The following is a 13061-nucleotide window of genomic DNA, read 5'->3' as shown; positions in this document are numbered from 1 at the left end:
AACAACCACCGCGCCAATGAAAGAGGTTCAATCTCGGGTGGAGCTCAGGAACCCCTCCCCTTGAATGCTTTTCATGTTCGTCGAACTATTACATCACCGGTGAGGGAAACTACTTCCCCGTGCGAGGGGATCTAACGAATCACATTCACACTTGGCAAACCCCGTTACCGCTGGAAGCCGGCACCCTGTTGATCAGCACATCTTTCCAATCAATATTCTGCTTGAGGAAATGACCTTCGAAAGTTGGAGCTTCGGAATCTAACGCGCGATTCGCGGAGTTAGAGTCGGAGATCGACCATCAGAACCGGATCGCCGAAGCCGGAAACGGTCGGCCTCAACCTCGAGGTAAGAAGACAAGCTTCTGGCTGTGTCACCCTCCCAGCTTCACCATCATGCAGGCTGAGAAAGGCGCCGTGTCGGAGGATGGGCCGGCTGAGAAAGGCCCTGTCTCCTTCTTTGATCCCGCGCTGGGAGAGCTTCGAAAGCGCGTGTACCTGGAGTGGGCGCGGACAGGTATGGACTCATATCGCGCGACCGATGAAAGGGCCCATCGCCACTGACACCCTCTAGTGCTCATTCTCTGTCTTTTCGTCCTCTGCGTTCTGTCGCTGTTTTGGGGATCTCAGTTCACCACCGAAGAAAAATTGGAGACCCTGAACGTGTGGGTCGTGGACTTTGACGGGAAAGTTGACCCTTACAAGACCAGTGACCCCTTTGTTGGTCCGATCATCACAGATGTCGCGCAGAAATACACCGATTCCAACGGCCTGCACTTGGGCTACCACATCAAGGCTGCCTCCGAGTTCGACTATGATCCTATCGCCGTCCGCCAGGCCGTGTACGACGAGCACGCCTATGCCGCCATCATCGTGAACCCAAACGCGACGGTCCTCCTGCGCGATGCCATCTCGACCCGGAATACTACCTATGACCCTACGGGCGCTGCGCAGACCATTGTTATCTCAGCCCGAGACCAGAACACCTACTACTCCCTACATCCTGCCCGACCTGAATATCCTCCAGACCCAAATCCAAGCTACCTTCGGCCCACAGTGGGCCCGTGAGCTTGTCGCGAACAGCTCCGCAGACTTGTCCCGCGCCCCACCGCAGGCCATCAATCCGGGGATAGCTTTCACCACCTATGACCTGCGTCCCCTTCTACCCGGCCGTCGCCGCGCCCGCGGTGACAATTGGCCTGATCTACCTGATCATTATTGCGTTCTTCACTTTCCCCTTCTTAATGCCCATCCATTCCCAGTTTATGAAGGCAGATGGCCACCCTCCACTCAATGTTCCCCACTGGCTTATCTGGCGGATCGTGTCGAACATCACGGCATATTTCTTTCTGTCGTTCTTCTACTCGCTGGTCTCACTGGCCTTCGAGATCCCGTTTTCCAATCCGCCTGCCCCGGACGTCATTCCCGCCGAGAATGCCAATGCCTACCACCGTGGCTCGTTCGTCGTTTTCTGGATGCTCAATTGGGTCGGTATGACGGCGTTGGGGTTTCCGTGCGAGAACATGGCTATGATCCTGGGTATGCCGTGGAGTTCGCTGTTCTTGATCTTCTGGGTGATCTCGAATGTCGCTACGGGATTTTATCCACTGGACTTGGCCCCGGGTTTCTATCGCTGGGGCTATGCGTGGCCGTTGCATAGGAGTAAGTTCGCTTGTCACGCGTGGACGTTCCGGTTACTAATTTGTCTGTAGTTGTTGAGGCGCTGCGCACGATTTTATTCGGAACCCATTCTCGAATTGGCCTCGACTTTGGTGTCCTGTTTGCTTGGATCGCTGTCTCGTTGGCCTTTTACCCCGTCGCCACTTTCATCATGCGCTGGAAAATGAAGCGAGGCTTGTAACCTGTCTCGGTCATCCTAGAGCGCAAGATCCGTGTCTCGAAAGTGGTGTCTCGGATCTAAAAGTTATTTCGGATTACCATTCGCCCTTGAAATTCCTCTCTTATGGGCTTACGGTGACTTGGTATTTTACATAGAGATCATCTAGAGTTCGTGCGTATATGTTAATTCCTACTGCCTACATGATAGTGCACTAATGAACGAATGGCTCGCATTGATGTCGATGTAATTAAACGAATGGACGATCATTCCTTATAGTCGTCTTGAATAACTGCAGAATATAAGTACCAATTCGATCTTGGAAGAGGCCGCTCGCTTTTAGAGGAAACATACACATTCAACCACACTCCAGTGACCGAGACAACTCCTTTGCCATCAGGATGCCATACAAATGATCCATCTCTTGCACACAGACTCATCATCGGAGTTTCTTGCTTGGGGGCCCTGTGACAAGGTTAGCAGGAACGAACCCTTCTCAAGAGACCAGAACCCACGCCTAGAACCGTGCAGTCTCAAGACTTCGTTTACTCGTCAGATGAGCTTGTCTTATGAGATGCTGTTGTCTGTGTTGCCTTTTGGACACTAGCATCTCACTGCTTTTGGCGTTTGCATAAATCTTTTTTTTTTTTTGGGTTCGATTGTGATTTTGACGTCTTATGTTGAATACTCTCCCCCCCAATTCTTCTAAACTGGATGGTCGCTGACCAGGTATATATACCTTCTTGTCTCGCCACAATGCCACGGTGGCACGGGCTCTAGGACTCGACGTCGTGGTGATGGTGGTATGACATATGTCTTGCGAACCTCCGGGTGCTAAGGCTGGCTTCTTCCGGGCTCAGTTACCGTCCTACCCAGAGTACCTTATCTGAGATACCGTTGGGGTAGTCACGAGAGGAATTGCCAAAGAGAATCAGGTGGAATTGAAACATGATCTGCTTAGCCCCGCGGATGCGCAGATCTGGGGAAGGAGCGACTGGGCCATTCAGGGTGGCGTGTCCGCGCACCTGGCCAGGATGGCCAAACGAGCCTCGAACATGTGCTCGATCCTGCGATTCCCATTGGCTGGTTCTACATCGAGGTGTCATGTTCCTGGACTAAAAGCGCTCCGGTGCCTGAACTGAGCATTGGGGCTGTGGTACCTCCTACTCCATACTAATTACTATGGGAATGGATGTACCCCCAAGCAGTCAGTCTCCATAGATGTAATGAGTGGTTGGACTCCTCGTCTTCTTGATATTATTTCCAGTTTCCATTCAAATCCTCCTCTCTTTGATCCTCCTGAACGATTCGATCATCATATTTTCTTCATCCAGAGCTATGGAGATGGATACCCTTCACCCACGCGTAGGTATGGCGACACCTGATGCCAATGCCAACCCTATCATCAACGAGGAATCAACTGTGCGAGAGGAGGAAGCTTTTCGCAATCAGTTGGCGCAAGAGCGCGCCGCAGCACTCGAGAAAATTGATAACGCGAAATTCAGCTTCAGTCATGTTCGCGCTGTCATCGTCGCAGGCGTGGGCTTCTTCACAGATTCTTATGATATCTTCGCCATCAATCTCTGTGTCGATATGATTGGGGCGGCCTACTGGCAGAACGCGGGATCTAACCCCGGCAAACTCCCTTCCCACTCCGACACTGCTCTCAAGGTCGCTACTTCCGGTGGCACTGTCCTCGGTCAGCTGTTCTTTGGTTGGCTCGCGGATCTCGTCGGCCGTAAGCGTATGTACGGCGTTGAGCTTTTGATAATTATCGTTGCTACACTTGCTCAGGCCTTGTCGTCAGCGGGACCTTCTGTTTCCATCGTCGGTGTCTTGGTCTTCTGGCGCGTGATTATGGGCGTTGGCATCGGTGGTGATTATCCGCTTTCTTCGATCATTACCTCTGAGTAAGTACCACAACTCCAGAATCTAGATATCGAACAAAGAGGCTAAAATGTCTTAGATTTGCGAGCAAGAATTGGCGTGGTGCTATGATGGGCGCTGTGTTCGCCATGCAGGGTATTGGGCAGTTCGCCGCGGCTGTCATCGCCTTGATCGTCACAGCTGGCTTCAAGGAATCGCTCGAGACGGCCAAGGACGTTGCGCACTGCTCGGGCGCCTGTCAGCTGGCTTCGGATAAGATGTGGCGCACGGTGATCGGCCTCGGCGCTGTTCCGGCCTGTGCTGCACTTTACTACCGTCTGGCTATCCCTGAGACGCCTCGTTACACGTTCGACGTGGCCCATGATTACATGCAGGCTGGCCAAGATATTGAGGCTTATATGCATGGGCGGCGCGAGGGCCATTCAGATGCTCTTACTCGTGTCCAGGTGCAGATAAATGAACATTCGCGTGTCCCGAAGGCTAGCTGGAGAGACTTCATCAACTACTACAAGGTCTGGGATAATGGCAAGGTCCTCCTCGGTACTGCAGGATCCTGGTTCTTTCTTGATGTTGGTGAGTTGTCGATTGTTTTGTTCTACCATATATCGTTAATGAGGCTGACACTGATTTTTTCTAGCTTTCTACGGTCTCGGCTTGAACAACTCAATTATCCTGGGTGCTATCGGCTGGACAGGCGGAAAGAACGTGTACGAGGTCTTCTACCGCAACGCCGTGGGCAACTTGATCTTGATCTGTGCAGGTGCAATCCCGGGATACTGGATGACCGTTGCAACTGTCGACAAGATAGGTCGCAAGCCAATCCAGATGGTCGGGTTCATCGTGTTGTTCATAATTTTCATGACGATCGGCAGTGCCTTCCACGCACTCAAGCACTCCCATAACGGTCTTCTAGCTCTCTATGTCATCGCCCAGTTCTTCTTCAACTTCGGACCGAACGCAACCACCTTCATCGTTCCTGGCGAGTGCTTCCCGACCCGATACCGCTCCACAAGCCATGGCATCAGTGCTGCGGCTGGAAAGATCGGTGCCATCATTGCGCAATGTGTCTTCGGACCTCTGGTCAACCACCATGCACCAAAGGGCGCCACAGACTCCCCCTGGTTGAATCATGTTATGCAGATCTTCGCGGGCTTCATGTTCTGCGGGATCCTGACTACGTTGCTGATTCCCGAGACTAAAAACAAGACCCTCGAGGAATTAAATGGGGAGAATTTCTCCTCCGTCTCTTCCATCAGGCATCCCAGCCAATCGCCGCGCGGCGAGAAGCGGGTCGCTATCACTGCAGAACAGTCTACAAGCACTTATAACAGTCCTGTTATCTCGGGAGGGACTGCCCGTGCAGGTAACGCAAACTAAACTACGTGCGAACTCGGGTTTCATGGAATATTAATATGGTGCGGGATGAGATTGGGATATTTCGGGGCGACAACTATTTTGTGGGATGGAAACTATCAACTGGGAGAAGCCTGAGGGATCTGGATATGCTATGGTATTAGTAGCTCTCAGTAATTCGCTAGTCTAATTTGGTCATTTGCGTCTCCCCATGTCCTTCTACTAATGATGCAAGTATGGACTCAACCTTGGAGCGCTATTCCTTTGAACCCCGTTAGAACCATGTTGTATGACAGACAAGAGATTCTTGACAACGCAGTAAAATACAGTTGGTGTGCAATGCCTGGCAAATGGGCGTCCCGGACGCCCACCTTCCCCGCCAAGGCTCAGGTCTATTGAGAAGCAGTACGACCTCTCGTATCCTGCTAGCTGAAGCTTCGGATATGGTACACATTCTTTATAGAGACTATTCCGACGATAATGATAGTATATACAGCTGAACGCTCCCTGAAAGTAAACTATAAACGCCTGACGGTGAGGTTACCAGCCTTACGGCCTCCGATTCCATAAAGAAAGATAAACGTTACTGGACCATGGATTCGCCTGTCCATTTCGACATTTATTCATCTGTTTGTCTCACATGTTTTTCACCTTCTCTGCACCCCTTCTCTGCACCACTAAGCCGCATGTTCCGTCCGTCGCAATACGCATTGAAGTGTCGATCTATTACATCTTGCTGATCTTCGTTGCAACTTCGGTCAACACCCTCGTTTCAGCGACCAACGCAATTCTCATTTAATTAGCCTCTGCCTCGCTGGAGATTTACCGCCTTGATCTCCTGAGCTTTCCCCTGCCACGTAACCCCCTTTGTCATGGCTACAAACGCGCCCAACTCAGCACCAATAGCTCAGAGCATGAAGTCCTGCTCCATATCCCCAAGTAAGACTGAAAAGGACGCCATGCCGGCCGACGAATATCACGGCGAAGAAGGCTTCATCCCAGAGGCATCCCCTCCTTATCAAGACACCGACGCAACCCACGTCACTCGCTCAGACGCCCCCTCACCCTCTCCCGCATCGGCAGAACAAGTCCCCTACACCTGCGTCGCCAAAACAGAGATGGAGATCTTCGCAGCGCTCCGCTTAATCGCGGATTCAGTCGCGCAACAGCACCAGGCTGCCAACCGCGCTCTCCTGCACAGCCCGATCTTCTTGGGTGCTGCGTTTGCGGTCCTATGCATACTCCTATCTCAGGCCAAAAGCGGCCGCTTAGATACGGCGTCTATCATCCCTCTCTGCGCTGCCTTGCTCATGGTCGCGTTCTCGGCCACAAGGTACTGTACGAAAGGATACTTGGATCAGGCAGAGATGGTGGGGACTTTACAATGGCTGTACGGCGATATGGACGAGGTCCAGGAAGATCCTGAGACCTCCCTGCGTCCCACAGAGAATTATGACAGCTTTACGCAGCCGCGACATCGCAAAACGACTCCGGAAAAAGATTCTGCGCCGAATATTCAGATAGATAAGTCCGTTCGACAAGCTCATACTCGTACTATCACGTTCATTTCCTACTGGAAGGGCGAGGTTATCGCAGTCCTTGTCATGACGCTTGCGTGCAAAAGTCCTAACCGCGCGTCTGGCACCGAAAGGGCCTGTTGCACGAAGAATCCAATTCGTGAGAAACCCAGTTCTTCACGCGCCTCTATCAGCCCACGCCCACTGAATGAACCTGTTGCGATTATCCGAGCTTGGACCGTGAAGCAGAAGTATCGGGGTAATAACCTCGGATTGGATATTTTGGAATACGTGGTTCGATTCTCCTATGGGCGTGGATGGAAGCAACCTGTCTTCGCGGAGGATCATGCGCACTCGCTGAGACTGGTGCCGTGGCCTTTCGAAAAGGGGATGGAGACTGATGATGAGCGAGCCAAGAGGAAGCTGGCTGAGGTGGGGAGACAGGTTGTTGGGTTTGGGTTGAGGAGTTGAGGGTTTGACGAATCAATTTATTCCATCGGTTAGTGGGTGGTTAGTGGATCTTCTAGTTAGCTGAGTCTCATATGTGTTCTCCAATTGAGCTGGTTTTGTCCGCTCCTTTTGACCACTAGTAGTTCCAAGTAAACACGTGTGGGAATGTTGACTGGCAGCGAGCTGAATCAACATGGAACGGTAAAATCACCGGTTGCTTCACCTTGAAAGCAGTAAAGAAAGACCCGCAATCAACACTTCATATTCTTCTCCAAGCCTGAGTCACTGACCCAAGATTTGATGAAAAAAATGAGCCTCAATATGTGAGGTGATGGTGGGTCCCAAAAATTATCTTTGTCTCGATGCTTTACTCGCAGATCCATGAATGCGGCTCCAAAAATTCTATCCCCTCAGACCACAGGGACAACTCTGTGCATTGTTGAGCCTGGGTCTGCTGTACAGCTGCGGGGGGCGGGGTGAGGAAAGGAGGAAGAAAGAGAAGAGAAAGGGAAGAAGGGAGAAGGGATATATATATGTAGGCGGACGGGTTCCAGTATATCCGAGATTAGCTCCCTGGTTGACTGCTATGGCTAGTGCCTCGTAATCAGCCTTCAGCAGATGTCGATGGTGCTATTTAATGGTGCTCATGGGACTTGCCGTTTCCACTTGCTAGCGCAGATCCAACGGACTGGAAGCCCCAATATCTAATTGCTTATGTATCTCTGGTACGTGTCTGAGTCGAGGGACCATTCAGTTACCATTTGCGAGCAGTGAAGATACATAACTCCATCGCAGCAGATGATTCGAACGAACAGCCCATATGAGACTCGGTCACACAAAATTTGAGGCACGTGAGGCACATATGTATCTTCTGTATCTCCTACTAGTACTGACCCTAGCCTATGACCCTAGCGTACTTTCTATATAAGTCTTATGGGTATACGAACTTCGACTTGAAGTCAATTATTTCAAACTTAACGCTACAGGCTCACACCGAAAACCATCGAACTGCTTTCTGGGCTCCACTATCTAGCTCATGCATAGGGAAGGTGATAGGAACCGATTGGAAAAGGGATGCTCCACAGCCTACGAAAGAAGCATCCATAAGTACTGTCGTCGGATGTAGACAGTGACCAGGCTGTGTAGTATATCATTGGTTACCGACTCTGCGGCGCTATGCGTGGCCGTATCTTGCTGACTCGGCAACCACCACACTGTACCACACAGAAAAAATTTGAATCCCTGACGGAAGGGGCCTCGAAAAAAGGTGAGCAAAAACATACAACAGTCAGGATTCCCATGTGGTCACCCACCATAGTACTAACTGACCGGCGTGTGGCTTAAGTACGGCTGAGCGGACGGGAAGCCCTGTTCTCCACACCCTATGGTCGTATGTGCTAGCTTTCTATAAGAAGCGGCCTTTATCGGAGGTTTCATTTAGTGACCTGACGTACTTTGCAAGACCGTGTAGAGGTAATTCCGCCCTTTTTTTTTTTGAATCAGGGAACGTGCAAAGAATAGATGTGGAGGTGCGACTTTCACAGTCGGGCATCTTGGAGAATCCGACTCGGGGATCCTGATGTGCTTATGGGACACATAGGCCAGCTGGTCCCAAAGGCGCTGTACGCTTCAGTCTTTGTAGGAGTCAGTGTCGCCGCGGGAGCAAATCGGTTGCCTCAAGCTGGAACTAGCCTCGTATAGAAGCGGTGGGAAATACTTTGAATCATTCAATATACACATTGAAAGACCCTGCCCGCCAGTATCCGGATAGCCGTCATCAGAGAGCGAGATGAGATCTTCTAGAATGACAGGGGGGTTTGCACCATGCCTAACTTGTTAATGCCATTTCGCCTTCCTACGAATGCATGACTTTGGTTCTTCTTTCTGGGTTGATGACCTTGGGTGTGTCGGATTGTCTTTCATAGGTATTTTGGCCCGAGCCCATATCAGACGATGGGAGCAGAAGTACTGCGCACGACGTAGCTGCCCCAAATCCCAACGGCTGTGAACTCGAAATTGGCAATGGCGCGGCCCCGGCCGCGGTGCCGATTCGAGAGCAGCACGTACCGGAACGGCCAGAGAGGCATGGTGGCGTGCATTTCAGGTTTAGATGGCGAGCCAAGCGTTACGCTAGGCCAGGCTGGGCTGAAGGCCGAGCTGGGGGGAGGAAATCAGGCTAAATGGGTCTGGTTTTACCCGGCCCGGGGTATGGGGGATTGGCCCGGAGCCAAGAACCATGCCACCTGAGGGAGAGGCTGTTGGATTTCGCAAAGCATATATTCAGTTTAGCCTGTATGGAGGTAATATCAGCATCATGTGGCTTTTTTGTCGAACCCTCGTATTAGTGCTCCACGTGGAATGGAAGGCATTTCAATGTGAGTTGCAGCGGCTGCGGGGCCCCAGGGGGAAACCTCCAGAGTGGATCCCCTGTCGCGATTCTGCGGTCACCAATCACCCCGATCTCGTACTATTACGCGTAGTTCCTCATCGCTTCGAGGGAGCTGGGCGAGCCGGCTAAATTCCCCACGTACTCACCCCGTTCCGGCCAACTTCCCCAGCCGGTTGAAGGTCGGACCATTTACCCCGGGAATCGGGAATTGGGCCCAGGCAAGCTTGTGGCATGTCATTTAAAAGGAGCGCTGATCCCTAGGTTCGCAGTTGGTTTCTTGGCTTCATTTCCTCCTGACACAGTGTCGAAATCGCTTCGACTGGGCTCAGTGAAAAACAGTTTGGCGTCACGTCAGTTGAGTATTTGCTCTTCCAGGCTTTGATCTGATAGTCCTTGTGTCATGGCTCCCGTCATGACAGAGACCGCCGTTTCGGCGAAGCGGGCTCAGCTCGCGGGCAAGAGTGGGATCTTCGGTATGCTCAGCAACAAGAAGACTTCGTTGATTGGCCTGTTTGCGTCGCTTGGAGGTCTTGTCTATGGATGTAAGTTGTCGAGGATGTCGAGGAAAAAGTGCAAGGCTAACGCAGAATAGACAACCAAGGAATGTTTGCCCAGGTGTTGACTATGCATTCGTTCAAAGATGCCGTAAGTGTCCACCCTCAACCATGCCTGTTGGTTCCGTACCGCGCCTACTTACACTTATCTATAGACGCAGCAATATGCGGCGAAAACCGGCATCCAGCAAGGCATGCTCACGTCGATTCTCGAGCTCGGTGCATGGGTTGGAACACTCCTCAATGGATACTTAGCGGATCGATTGGGTCGCCGCGTGACGGTGCTTGTGGCCGTGGTGGTGTTCTGTGTTGGCGTGATTGTTCAGGCTTGCACGGTAAACAAGGACTATGTATTTGCCGGCCGGTTCGTTACCGGAATGGGAGTCGGTAGTCTTTCGATGATCGTGCCTTTATATAATGCGGTATGTCGAGGAGCCAAATATCACTAACCGGGAGCGGGCCTGACGATCAATTGCAGGAACTTGCGCCGCCAGAAATTCGAGGATCGCTGGTCGCAGTCCAGCAACTCGCAATTACCTTTGGGATCATGGTGTCTTTCTGGGTGAGTGCTCACAACTTGTTGTATTCCATACACCCCAAGAATCTAATGTCGCTCAAGATTGGCTACGGTACAAACTATATCGGCGGTACGGGTGCCGGGCAGTCAGACGCCGCATGGCTCATCCCGGTCTGCATTCAAATACTGCCTGCTATTATCTTGGCGGCCGGCATGATGTTGTTCATGCCCCAGTCGCCCCGCCATCTCATGAACACTGGCCGCGAGGAAGAATGCCTGCAGACCTTGGCTCGTCTGCGTGGCGCCAGCACGGACGATATCCTCGTGAGAATTGAGTTCCTTGAGATTAAGAGTCTGTACCTCTTCGAGTCCGAAACTGCCCGTGAGAAGTACCCACATTTGCAGGACGGGTCATTGTCGTCTCGATTCAAGATGGGTCTGTATGATTATATGTCGCTTGTCACGAACAAATCGCTCTTTAAGCGAACTACTGTCGCTGTAAGTTGCGGTATATGCTTCCATACGCGGAAGCCTCAATCCCATCTGGATATTTGGAACTCGGTGGCTGACCACACAGTGCCTAATCATGACATTCCAACAATGGAATGGTATCAATGCTATCAACTACTACGCGTGAGTCCCGCCCGTAGATAAAGTACTTGCGCTACGAATCTAACTTCAAAAGACCATTTATCTTTGAGGATATGAAGCTCCCTGGGAATACGATTACCCTGCTTGCAACAGGAGTGGTCGGTATCGTTGAATTCCTGTTCACCATCCCTGCGGTGCTCTGGGTTGACCAGATTGGGCGAAAGAAGATCCTCATCGCAGGCGCTGCTGGTACGCATTGATCTTTGGTGATGTTACAATCCACTTCCGAGCACTGTTTAACTTTCCCCACTCAGGTATGGCAATTTGCCATTTCATCGTCGCGGGGATCATTGGTGCCTACCAAAACAGCTTCGAGGAGCACCGAGCAGCTGGATGGACAGCGATTGTCTTTGTGTGGATTTTCGTGATTAACTTCGCTTACTCCTGGGGTATGTTGACTATCATCTGCACCCGCCATCATACTCTTGTTAACCGCTATTATAGGCCCCGTGGCTTGGATCGTCGTTAGTGAGGTCTTCCCACTCAGCATGCGTGCGAAGGGTGTGTCTCTTGGTGGCAGTAGCAACTGGGTAATTAGCGCGCTCTATATATATAACTCGCAACCCTCACTGACCATGCCTTAGCTCAACAACTTCGCCGTCGGAACTAGCACGAGTCCCTTCGTCGCGGCAAGCACCCTTGGGACTTTCCTTTTCTTCGGCTGCATCACAACGGTTGGCATCGTATACGTCTTTTTCTTCGTCCCGGAGACCAAGGGCCGAACTTTGGAGGAAATGGACGAGCTGTTCGGTGACACCGGTATGGCCGCAGCTGATGCCGAGCGCAGGGCCCGTATCGATCGTGAGATCGGTCTCCTGGCCCTTGTTGGTGTTGAGGCGCCGGAATCTGAAAAGGGTATTATTGATTCGAGACACGATGAAAAGGTCATCGAGGCCACGGCCGAACCTCACACGGAGACCACTGCTGAGCAGTAATCAGGTGCTCTCCAGTCGCATTAGTGTGTTTGTAAGGACCTTTCGACGGTTATTGTGGGTCGGTTTCCGGGTTCCCCGCAAGGTCGAATCAATGAATATACCCCTTTGCTTAATTCTTGTGTGATCTTATGCTGCAACCCTGTCGGACTTGCTTGGATGTAATTGGGACTCTCATTAGTTGCAGACTAATGCAATCTAGTTCACATTCTTGGCTCTGGTCATCAAAGCTTTCCTGTATCTACTAGTAGGCTTCCGAACTTTAGTGGATTTTGGCACTGTAATTGGCGTGAAAGCTTGCCTTGCTTCGACCTGGGACTGACGGAACTCCAACCTCGTGACGGATATCATGCAACAGCGGCGGTTTCACATGTCTACTAGGAAGAGGTTGGGGCTTCCGAAAAAGAGCTACAAACTCCGGGAAAAGCTTCAAAGTCGGGTTCCGACCTTGGAACTGAAGGGAATCCACAATTCCTGGAAGTGGAAGCTTCTAGTAGAGCCCGCGCAGATCCGTCCCAGTATTGACCTGTCACCCCGGATGTGCGGGTGCATATACGATGATTGGCCTGGCACGCATAATTTGCATTAGACGCCTCATACAAGGGATAAATAAGTCCAGCTCTGAGTAATCGGACTCCTGGGTAGGTACCAGTCGAGAGTCTCACGAAGGCTACCCCAGAGCGAGGAGAATGCCAAGGCCCAAGGTAAAGCGAAAATTCGGCGAATCTATGTATAGTCACTGTGGGGCGGAACCGCTGCACAAAGCCAGTTTTGAGTGGTTGGGTTCCGAATCCCCACATTTCCATCAGGCCCCCACCCAATCGTAGCTTGCAGTGCCCCGATCCTTGTTTTACATGTGGACTTGGGCGTTCTTTTATTACTCTCCTGATTCCCCAAGGCAGCTTCTTTCTTGCCCTCTGCTCAATTCTCCAACTCCTCACACTCACAGATCTCTCAATTTCTGTTTTGCACCATTCT

At 51.5% G+C, this 13061-nt stretch overlaps 5 protein-coding genes across 5 annotated transcripts; 4 read left to right on the top strand and 1 right to left on the bottom strand.

Annotated features, from left to right (window-relative positions):
• Positions 1 to 392: 392 nt before the first annotated feature.
• On the top strand, positions 393 to 1857 carry N7468_008853 (SNG1 family protein; the record flags this gene model as incomplete). Its single annotated transcript, XM_058478149.1, has 4 exons — positions 393 to 513; positions 571 to 1052; positions 1130 to 1658; positions 1709 to 1857. The coding sequence occupies 4 exons, from the start codon at positions 393 to 395 to the stop codon at positions 1855 to 1857; spliced, it is 1281 nt and encodes a 426-aa protein (XP_058326479.1).
• Positions 1858 to 2693: 836 nt separating this feature from the next.
• Positions 2694 to 2939, bottom strand: N7468_008852 (uncharacterized protein; the record flags this gene model as incomplete). The annotated part of the gene is made up of 1 exon (XM_058478148.1): positions 2694 to 2939. One exon carries the CDS (start codon positions 2937 to 2939, stop codon positions 2694 to 2696), a length of 246 nt encoding a protein of 81 aa, XP_058326478.1.
• A 232-nt stretch (positions 2940 to 3171) lies between these two features.
• Positions 3172 to 5097, top strand: phoD (phosphate:H+ symporter; the record flags this gene model as incomplete). The annotated part of the gene is made up of 3 exons (XM_058478147.1): positions 3172 to 3743; positions 3800 to 4293; positions 4358 to 5097. 3 exons carry the CDS (start codon positions 3172 to 3174, stop codon positions 5095 to 5097), a joined length of 1806 nt encoding a protein of 601 aa, XP_058326477.1.
• An 890-nt stretch (positions 5098 to 5987) lies between these two features.
• On the top strand, positions 5988 to 7061 carry N7468_008850 (uncharacterized protein; the record flags this gene model as incomplete). The annotated part of the gene is made up of 1 exon (XM_058478146.1): positions 5988 to 7061. The coding sequence occupies one exon, from the start codon at positions 5988 to 5990 to the stop codon at positions 7059 to 7061; it is 1074 nt and encodes a 357-aa protein (XP_058326476.1).
• Positions 7062 to 9829: 2768 nt separating this feature from the next.
• N7468_008849 (uncharacterized protein) lies at positions 9830 to 12086 on the top strand (the record flags this gene model as incomplete). Its single annotated transcript, XM_058478145.1, has 10 exons — positions 9830 to 9971; positions 10022 to 10074; positions 10139 to 10405; positions 10462 to 10545; positions 10603 to 10998; positions 11078 to 11133; positions 11186 to 11340; positions 11406 to 11540; positions 11596 to 11681; positions 11736 to 12086. The coding sequence occupies 10 exons, from the start codon at positions 9830 to 9832 to the stop codon at positions 12084 to 12086; spliced, it is 1725 nt and encodes a 574-aa protein (XP_058326475.1).
• Positions 12087 to 13061: the final 975 nt, after the last annotated feature.

Source organism: Penicillium chermesinum (genome assembly GCF_028974085.1).
Source record: "Penicillium chermesinum strain IBT 19713 chromosome Unknown utg000007l:1.0-2695246.0:1.0-2697696.0, whole genome shotgun sequence".
In the NCBI taxonomy this organism is placed as follows: domain Eukaryota; kingdom Fungi; phylum Ascomycota; class Eurotiomycetes; order Eurotiales; family Aspergillaceae; genus Penicillium; species Penicillium chermesinum.
Note: the sequence above shows the minus strand (reverse complement) of the source record. Positions and strands in the feature narration are given on the sequence as shown.